Below are 11443 nucleotides of genomic sequence, written 5' to 3' on the forward strand. Positions count from 1 at the left end.
CAAACTAGCCATTCTCTTTATGTGAATATGGCTTAAATGCCAAATGTTGAGCCGAGCTGAGCTGTTTTTGGATATTTTTTTTACAAATATTTTGTTTGTTCACTAAGAATTTCTCTCACTCTCTCTCTCTCTCTCTCTCTCTCTCTCTCTCTCTCTCTCCAGCTCTATTACCCTCTCTCTCTAACTCTCTGTCTCTGCTTTAACGGAAATCGTCTCAATGTAGCTCTCTGCGCCCATGTCTCCGCCCTCCCTCAGCCTCCATACTGTCCCTTTCTCACCAGCAACCCCTACTGCCTACGAGTCTCCCTCTGCTTACCCTCTCCTGTCGGCTCCCTTGGCTTTTCTCCGTCGAGGGCTAGTCGTGCCTCAATCCGTCATGGGCTCATTGTGCATCCATGTCTCTCCATCGTGATACTCCTCCTCCCATCTCTACCTCCTTCAAGGTGCATCTGTTAATTTAACAGATTTGATTTATTTTGTGTAGAAAGCAGTTTTTTTATAATAATGTAATTTTAGATTGAGGATTTGTATTTTTTTAACACTAATTTAGTGATTTGTGTATCTTTTACATTGATTTAGTGGGTTTGTTAGAATATTGGATAAAGAATAATCATTGTAGAGCTGAAGGTGAGTTTTTTGCCTTACTAATATTTTTCAATCAATGAACAGAAAGCAAGTTATAATCAAATTATTTTAATCTACATTCATGATTGCTCAGGAAGCATGCAAAGCAGGATTTTGTCTTCTCTAGGCAATGGTTTCATGGACAAGATGGAACATATAGTAAGATTAAGGTTATTGTGATCATGTGCTTATGCTCTCATTATACCCAAGAGTTAATTTATTTACCTTTGATGCAAGTTTTGAATTTTGATGTTATTATGTCTTTCCACTATAACTTATAATTGTTTCTTGAGCATGATTTTTTTGGGGCAGGAGATTATATTCGTTTTTCAATTCTTTTTATTTATATTCTATACGTTATTCTATTATCCATTGAATTTTCTTTATTCTTGCAGAATTTACCTTCTCTTAAATTAATTGACATTGTTGTGGCCTTAAAAATCTGTAGTTTGGTTGAATTCATTAATTTTTTTTAATTCTGATGTATTCTTACTACGCATTTTTGGTTGAAATGAGTAAGCTATTAATTACTGATGAAAAAGAAAATCTAGAAATGTAAAGCTTGAAATATCTCCATTGAGTTTGGCTGAATAATCGTATGTTGTCTTTACATTTGCAGGGTACGATTGTAAGCATCCAAATGATTGAACATAGGAAGCAGCGCTTGCTGAGTTTATAGCCTTGGATATACATCTTAATTCTTAAGATCAAAGTTATGAAAATGAAAATGATTAAAAAAATATGCCTTGAAGAGTCATGATTAGTAATATTTAGAGGTTTGATAAGATAGTTTATGAAGAATACTTGATTGACTATGTAAACTGTGAATTAGTCTTTCACTTTTCATTTTATCTGAGTTGGTTGATGTACATGACATTGCAGTAGTTATTTATATAAGAATAGTTTCAATGAATATATTTAACCAGTTTTTGCTTTAACCTCTTAGTTGGGAATGTTGTTGCAGTTTTTATTTCAGATTGTAATTAAGAATCATATACAAATAAATATAGTTGCAAATGTTAAACATGAAGCCAAAATATGTTGGTATCTACAAGTATAGTGGAACTACTTGCCAGATTCATAAAAGGTTTAGTTTCACTTTTCATTGGGCATTCATTACTTGTGAAACTTGTTGAAAAAATTATATGCAATTTTTGCGGCATTGTGTCACTTGCGAATTATGTTGCGAATTTTATATATGCAAAAAATTCACAATATTTGTTCGTGTCTTGTTATTTGAAAAGATTCATATTAGACAAATTCTATACTAATATTTATAAACAAAAGATTAGATTCTGCAATGTTACATTAAATTAGGTAAAACCGGAATATAACGGATCATGACAAGCAAAATCAGGGAAAGTTCCATCTTCACCTCTAAGAAATTATAGTCAAGAAAACACAAGAAGAACAAAGTCAATTTCAATGATAAGTTTACTGGATCGGCACTTGGAAACGTCACGAGGGGCAGTTTCTGGTTGCAGGTCTGGTGCCTAGACCGTCCATCATGGGTTACTAGAACTGGCACCGTTGTCACAATGATGTCGGAGCTGGTCAAGGTCGAATATACGTTCGTGGAGTGCATCGTTGGTGTCAAGAACGTCATTAAGCCTCGTCGGGAGAGTTAAACAACGTCTCCATCACCTCCTCCGGCCGTACTAAACCACTATCATGTACATCATTGCCCAGGTCACCACCATCATCTAAATATCCTGTTCAAGAGGCTGCCTCGTCCATGCCAATGTCCAGTGACGTTTCCTGCATGGACGGACGTACACTGATTATTTAGGGGACCATAATTCAAGTGACCAAATAATTTCTTATAATTGATGTTGTCCTCATCAAGAAATGCAAATTATATTACAATCTATGATCCTTATGAAATATAAAATTAATATTTCAATTTAAATTAAGATATTCAAGATTTAGAATGATAATGCTAGCATTTTAGCATCAATAAAACAAAATCATAATTAAATATTTAAATAACAAAAAATAACTTAACAAAACAACATATAATTACATACACACATAACAAATACTATTAAATTTACTAACTGATCAAACACAGAAAAAAAAATATATAAACACCATCAAGCCAGACTAACAGAAAATTAAATTTATTTAATTTAACTCAACAAAAAACTAAAAGTAACAGTTACTGTTGCTTCATTTGCAACAATAAAAGTGCCTCGTTCAGTACATTAATGCATCAGAAAATCAACAAAAATTCCCATAATCAGCAACAATTCCCATAAATTCTATTTCTGAATCAACATACACATCGGCAACAAAAATAAAATTGAATCCATATTTGGTAGCCACTCAACAACCACCACACAATTGACGCATCTTCCAACGAACAGATACTGTAACGGCTTCATAGATCCTTGAAGTCACTGGGCAAGGTCACCAAATTTGGCATACAAACAAAATCTACAGCCTTTATCTCAAATTGGAATATTGATAATTCTAGCTTGTCATAATTATCAACTATCTAAGTATCTAACAGAGGAAAATGTTCAATATCAAGTTGTAGGGACCTAAGACTATTATAACCGGAGAATCTTAAAAATTAATTACAAAACGAGATGAAAATGAAGAAGCATCAGCCTACCGGAGAGATGACGAGAGATGAACGGCGAACACATAGTGACCTCGTAGTGAGATTAAGCAAACAAAATGACTCCAAGTCACAACAAACAACATTCAAAATCCGGCTAACAAAAATCTTGAACAAAATTAAGCAATTAACCAAACCAAATGATTCCTAGTCACAGAATATAACATAGAATATAACATCACAAAGGTCATGAACATTGTAACGAAGACACCAATAGTTACTAGAATATGAAATCAGAAATTTCAGAACTAGTAATCCCGTAAATGAAAGTCGCAATACTCTTTCTAGAATACACAATTAAAAAAATTGCAAAATGGAGAAAATGACAAGACCTACCTCACGCCAGAGAGGAAAGCACGAACAGAGGAGACGGTGGCAGGGGGCACGGTGGCGGTGACAGACGCACGATAAAAAAGTGAGAGCACGCTCGAACAGAGGAGATGACCTCACGCTCTTGCGACGGCGCCGGACTTCCACACACGATGGGGCTGCAGGGTTGAGGTGGCTACGGTGGTGGACGTGACAACGGCGGCAGGGCTGGGTCACCGGGTGGCTAGGGATTCAGTACTTCATACCTTTCAATTTCAGATAGAAGAGGGATGGGAGTGTGAATGTCCATGACTCAACACAAGTCTCAAAGCCTAAGCCCTCTTTCACCGTTCTATTTTAGCCACGGCCTATTAGCCATTTTAAACTGGATAATTATGACATTTCAAGTGCTTTGCCAGGGTTACTTTTGTCTATTCAGTGTTCACTACAAGACAAATTTTTCTTTGGCTACCTATTCGTACACGGCATACCGTATTCCTCTTTTTTTATTGCCATACCTGATAACTTTCCTAACTGGATACACACATATATCTGGATACTTTTTAAATACAATGTATCAAATGGACAAATGATATATCAAAAATTAATTACAACAGTAAAAAACCGGAAAAATGACACTTTATTGTATATTAAATTATATTTGGATCTTTTAAATTTTTATATTAATTGATTACATTGGCACATAGAGTCGGACATACAGTTTTAAAATGAGCAAATAGTTAAATTAGTTTTCGAAAGATCATTTATTTTTTAAATTATATTTTTTTAATTAAATTTATCATTCAAAGATTTTAAATTAATCATTTATTTTTTTAGCGATAAAATTTGTTAATATAACACGTTAAGTAACACCACAACACATATCTAGTAGTTCTAATTGGCGGCTAACATAATAAATTTATGAAATTAGATAAAATTAATTCTAAATTAAAAAATTTCAATGCCTCAAGTTCTTCTCTCAATTTGCTTTTAATCGATCTAATTTCATAAACTTATGATGCTAATAGTCAATTAAAACCCTACGTGTTTGTAATATCATTTAGCATACCACATTAACAAATTTGGTGCCATCAACAAAAAATAACATAAAGACTAATACGATTAATTTAAAATTTTTAAAAGATAAATTTGATTAAAAAATCGTTTAGGAACTAATTTAAAGAATGATCATTCGAAAATGAAATTGACTATTTACCCATTCTAGAATATAAACCAGAAGAGTTTTTTGAATTTCATAAACGCTTTCTGAGTGGATTGCCAATATGAGAAGAGACTACTGCTACTTTGGATGAGTTTATAACCTTTACTAGTATTTTTATCTGTAATAATATTATGAGAATATAAATTTTTTAAAATTATGATCCACTTTGTTCTGATAGTATAGATTATGCATATCACAAAAGATTTATAAAATCAAACTACTTTTACAATAAAAGTCGTAGGTTAACAAAAGTCTCTGTCTAAGAAGATCAATGTATCTGTAGATAAAAAATCAAATAATAAGATTTTTAGTTAATATTTTTATATGAAAAAATCTATTTTTTATTAATAATTAATTTTAACATTCGTTATCTAAAATTTAAAACAATTTAACGTATATAGTTTTATATTTAATTATGTATTAAGTCTATTGCACAAATAGAAATAATTAATTTTTATACTTGCTATTTAAAAATAATATTTTTTTCTCTATGTATATAAAAATATAATTAGATATTAACATAAAAAAAATTATACTGATAGTTATAAAATTAACTCAAAATTATTTTTTTTTAAATAATTGAATCTTGATTCTAACTTTTAATTATATCATTAGTATTCTCTCCAAATTATATGTAATAAATATTTGAAAGAAGAAAAATGAAAATATAGATTAGAAAGATAAGCGGTTAAAATTTAAAACTAAATAAAAAATTAAAAAACTATGTATATAATAATAATATTTTTTATTTGAATTATATTATTTTATTAATTTTGCTTTTTATAGAACAGAAAGATAGAAAAAATAAAGAATGAGAGAAAACAGAGAAAAAGATAAAGATAAAGAATAAGAGTAAGAGTGAGAATTTGTTAATTTTGGAAGAAAAATTTTTATTTTAATTGTAAAAAGATATCGGAAGACATATTTTGATTTGTCAAATTACTAATATAAAATATAAATTATATATAGAGTAAAAATAGTAAAGAGAAATAGAAAAATAGAGAGAGGTAGATGAGAGAATTTAGGAAGGGAGTTTATTAGTTTAAAAAAAATTCTCTCAATTTTAATAAGAAAGTGTTATGTGCAACATTTGATTATTAGATTAGATAGTAATATATGATACATAATATAGGTATATTTCAATTTTAATTTTAATATTTTTATTTTAATTTTAATGCAATTAAAGAATGTCATGTTGTACATTTTGATTGCCAAATTAGTAATTAGTCATTGATATTGATAATGATATATAAAATACGTAGAGTAGTTGAAGGAATGAGAGAAATAGAGAAAGGAAGAGTGAGGAGAGGAGAACTCTTTAATTTTGGAAGGAAATATTTGATTTCAATTGCAATGAGAGAGTGACATGTGGCACATTTTGGTTGTAAAATTAGTAAGGATGAGGGAAGAATTATTTAATTTTGGAGGAAAAGATTTAATTTTAATTACAATGAGAGAATGACATGTGGTATATTTTAGTTGTAAAATTAGTAAGGAGGAGAGGAGAATTTTTTAATTTTGGAGGGAAAGATTTGATTCCAATTGCAATGAGAAAGTAACATGTGGCACATTTTGTTGGGAATAATACACCATTCCCCTTGAGAAAATACCTTTGACAGAGAAATAAAATAGACACAATCACAACACAAGAATTTAACGTGGAAACTCCAATTACCAATTACCGGAGAAAAAACCACGGCCGTTGTCAAATGACAACCAGAAAATATCACTATGTGAAAATTGTTACAACACATAGACTTCTTTCTCTCTAACACTGGCACCCCAGTACACCCACACTCTCTCAAAGCAAATATCTAATTACACCTCACAACACTCTCTAATCAAAGAGTATAGAGGAAAAGAAAAATCAAATACAAGCTTAAAGTGTTTCTGACTGGTGCGAAAAATATGGAGAACTTAGCCTCATATTTATAGCCTAGGCCACCCACTCCATTTGCTATCCTAAGCAATGTGGGACTAATTCAACCAAATCCTAACAATCTCCACCTTGATTGAAATAGTCACACATTTTCAGCTTCCATTGTCAACACCGACAATTCTTTGCTGCCATTGTCTATACCGACAATCATAGTTCAGAGAACTATCATACTCCACCATGAAAGTATACTCACTTGGAATTAGACCACTCCAAGCATTTCGCCTTGGTACAGATCGAAACCTTACTGAAAATTCATGGTGCAACTTCCAAATTGGCTTTTCTTGGAAGTTCTTCAGCCATCGATATAACTCCGCCACACACCTTGCATCTCAACGCCAACCAATGCCTATGTGCAATTGTGGACCCGATTGCCACAACTTATCCTTATCCATGGCAGTGCGGTAATACCATGAGGATACTTCTTGTCTTTTAGAGAACATCATTTTCTCTTTCAACGTCTTGTGCAAACCTGATTGTATCAACACATCCTTGACTTGTATTTGCCACAAGCCTAAATTGATTCTTCCATCAAATTTCTCTATTTCAAGCTTCACAGCACTTGAATAACTTGACATTGTTGCAACCATATACTGAAATAGTAACCTTTCCAAACTGCACTCTCACTGCATCACACTGCCTTCCAGCAATAACAACAGCAACCAAAGATCAACCTCAAGCTACAAGACAAAATTCTTTTCTGATGTGGAAAGTCAGACTAGGCTGCAACCACATAGCATACTAAGAATAAATCCCACTGAACCGAAGCTCTGATACCACTTGTTGGGAATAATACACCATTCTCCCTTGAGAAAATACCTTTGACAGAGAAATAAAATAGACACAATCACAACACAAGAATTTAACGTGGAAACTCCAATTACCGGAGAAAAAACCACGGCCGTTGTCAAATGACAACCAGAAAATATCACTATGTAAAAATTGTTACAACACTTAGACTTCTTTCTCTTTAACACCGGCACCCCAGTACACCCACACTCTCTCAAAGCAAATATCTAACTACACCTCACAACACTCTCTAATCAAAGAGTATAGAGGAAAAGAAAAATCAGATACAGGCTTAAAGTGTTTCTGACTGGTGCGAAAAATATGGAGAACTTAGCCTCATATTTATAGCCTAGGCCACCCATTCCATTTGCTATCCTAAGTAATGTGTGACTAATTCAACCAAATCCTAACATATTTTTGTTATAAAATTAGAGATATATAATAAATATAATAGATTTATGAAGATAATGTGCCCAAAAGAGTATATTAACACAAGTTGTTATATTATCAGTATTCTATTATTTGTCTCACAAGTTTATTAGTAAATTGCTATACTCCCCAAAATTCATATCACTATTAAACATAGTTTAATCTTTTTGGGAGCTTAAGTTTAGGAATCGTACTAAAGAATTTGATAGGGATTATCCTTCATGTTTATTTATCCCATAATCCCTTTTATCCGCCAGCTTCCCCAATGATCTTTATAAATGATTCCAATCCTCCTCATCCTGTTGTATTATTCCATTTATTTTCAGTCTCACTTTCCGAGTTAGAATTGAAAATCATAAACATAGTAAATTTGACATTTATTATTATGAGTATGAATGCAACAAGCCGTTCATAACTTTTTACTCATACAAGAGAACTTAAAACTCATGAGAAATTATTATTTTCTCCATTGGGCAAATGCTTTTTAACGCTCTCTGTATGAATATCAAGTAAGTAAGCACATAATAGAAAAAAATAAGAAAAGGAAAATTATATTTAAAAACAAAAATTGAGTTTGTTATTATAGAAACCTTCACACATTCAAAACTTCCTCCTCTATGGAAGATAAAACATTAAAGAAAGCAATGTAAATGAGTTACTAACTAACAAAAAGATTATTACTACTTTAATCTAAAACTAATATTTGCATTATCAGAACTTGACAATCCACCTAAGAGAGATTTGAGATTATTAAAGTAATGATAAGTAGTTGAGAGTTGTAGTTAGTAGATTAATATTTACGAGGTTAGTTGGTAAATATCTCTCTATAAATAGCATAACTCTTGTATCATGTAAAAACAACAACTTCAATACGTACTTATCATTTCCTTTAATTCTATCTCTATTTTCTTGTTAGAGACGAACGAAATCAACAACATTCGCATCATTCTTGACTGAGCTTGTGACCTTGACATCCTACAAACCATGCAACCAACACTTAGACTTGGGATAACAATAGAAGCAAAACTTGCCATTTGCCTTTTTGGTTTCCATTAGCATCCAGTAGAAAAACTGTTGTTGTTTAAAAAAATAACAAATAAGAGTTGGAAGCTCCATAGATAACACTTTGAATTGATGAAAAGCACAGGGAGGAGATAAAATAGAAACTTTGGAGACAATATTGTACCTCAATGAATGCTTTGGTGCAATCAGTGAAATAGTTTCTGGCGCCAACTATAGAACAAGGGATTCACAAGAAGCGAATACTTAGATTTAACTTCCCGAATAGAGCGTAGGACCAAGTGTTTGATGCTTGGCACAGACAATGTAGGTGGCAATGAATATGGGTCTTCCCAAAACTGCATAATCCAAGGCATATTAAAACCATATTAAGAAAATAGGTAAACTAACAGAATATAAGTAGCAATTTATACTTACATAATATTCATCATCATAAGGGAAGCAGGGATGGATGGAGAGGGAGAGTGATGAGAACTTTTGTGGGTTTTTAAATTGTTTGACAAATTTCTTCAACTGGTAAAGACGTGGATGAATCATATTGAGCCAAACATTTACTTCCAGTTGACTAGAACAGCTTAGAAAAGATATGGAAGGTAAGTCGTCACCATCATAATAGTATCGAAATGATAATAGATTTGGAGTGTCAATTTCAAGCTTCTCCATGGTAGAGCAATTACATAACACCAAAGCCTTGAGTTGAGAACTTGAGATCTTAATGTTCTGAAACATGGAGCAGTCAACCAATTCCAAACTCTCAAGGAAAGGAAATTTGGAAGACAGATGAAGAAACCATGTGGCTGTAAAAGTAAAACTAAATTCATTCTTCACATTCATTAAGGTCAAAGCTCTCAAATTTCCACAACTATCAAAATTCATCTTGGAGGGCTCATCACTGTCAGCATAATAATATATTTTCTCAATATTTGGAGCATCAATGTAAACTTTTTGTACTCCCTGAATATCAACTCCCTTGAGCTTTTGTAGACCATGCAGGCTTACTGATTTCACAAGAGAAATTTGCATATCTCCGGCACCTTGGGGGTTGTATACATAACACCATTTCAAGGTTATATGTTCAATTAAAGGACAATGAGAAATAACATGCTCGATAGCACCTTCGTCATCAAAGAGGACATAGCTCAAGGATAATACACACAGTGAGGAAAACTTGACTGAAGGATTCAGGAATTCTTTGTCAAATCTGATTCTCCCCTTCAGCACTAAATTATTAAGTGATCTTGCTTCAATGACACCTGGATGCAAGATATAACATAGGCACGGATCATCCTCTTTTAAAGTAGGCAGGCAAAGCTTTAGGGTCTGGACACTACATTCACTGGCTAACTTAAGCCACTGATCAACATCAGGGTATATAAGCTGAAGGTCAAAGCAGGTTAAACTAAGCTTGAGCTTGAATTCTTTGATTGCTAAGCCTTGTTCACTGAACCTCAGCAATCTTTGCTTGCCATAATCAAGGAATGTCTTAATTTGTTGATCTTTCTTCCGCTTGGAAGGCCTCCTAATAGATTCTCGGTCACAAATAGACAAAATGGGAAAGGTATAAAACATTTCTCTCCATGTCTTAGACAAAACACTAGTCTTGATAGCATCTTTCTTTGGCAGTCTTGAGAGAATGTCATGAAGTATGGTTTCTGGTAAACTGGATATCTGGTCCATTTTTTCATCCATTATTGTGTCCTTCAAAGTAAGTAGAAGAATATCAGAAAAAGAATAACTCAATCATCTCAAATTATGATAATTAAAAAAATAATTTCTAAAATTTGTTCTTTTCCCTTCGCGCAACAGTAATTAACAAAGCAGAACCCACAAGAATGATCATTGACCACCATCGATCCAAACACTACTAATTTGGATGCAAAAACACATACAGAACAAATAAGATCAATGATGTGGTAATTTTACTATAAGTATACACTATATAGTACTTTACATTATTTGCTTTTGCTCCCATCACCTAGACTTTTTTACTTTATTACCGAATAGTGAGTCTAGGGAACATTAAAAAGAAATCCTAGTAATCCACAACCTACAATTGTTCTTAACATTCTACACATTTAGGCATGATATTTGAAAAATTGAAACTTTAAAGATTTGAGCTAAAGCAAAGTCAAAATTTGAAAACTCTAAACTCTAAAGTTACGTTCTCTGTCCAATATTTCAGATTGTTTAAAAGAAACCTTTCGTTATTTGCCGAAGTGCCAATAAATATTAGAATTAGTAAAATTACTGTTAAGCACTAAGCAATTGTATACTGATCAATGAGTTCCATATATTCAGTGCTAGAAAACGATACATAATCACAGCTAATTTAATGGCAGTATTTGTTAATTAACAATGCTAATAACCGCTACAGTGTTAGAACTTAGAACCGAACCTGGAACGCAGATTTCAGTCACCGAAGATTAAAAGAAGAGGGAGATGGCGCGAAGAGAGTGGCGGTTTTGAGTTTAAGGGAGAGAGAGAGAGAGAG

The 11443-nt window shown here is 32.5% G+C and overlaps 1 protein-coding gene across 1 annotated transcript in view; it reads right to left on the reverse strand.

Moving 5' to 3' along the window:
• Positions 1–8612: 8612 nt before the first annotated feature.
• The window catches only part of LOC107464363 (putative F-box/FBD/LRR-repeat protein At1g66290), an 11523-nt gene continuing 8692 nt past the window's right edge, over positions 8613–11443 (reverse strand). Inside the window, exon 5 of the mRNA XM_021130471.2 lies at positions 8613–8662. Within this exon, the coding sequence (XP_020986130.1) occupies positions 8613–8662 (50 nt within the window). The remainder of the gene's footprint in view (positions 8663–11443) is intronic.

The sequence above is a fragment of the Arachis duranensis genome, chromosome 9 (assembly GCF_000817695.3).
Source record: "Arachis duranensis cultivar V14167 chromosome 9, aradu.V14167.gnm2.J7QH, whole genome shotgun sequence".
NCBI classification, from domain to species: Eukaryota; Viridiplantae; Streptophyta; class Magnoliopsida; order Fabales; family Fabaceae; genus Arachis; species Arachis duranensis.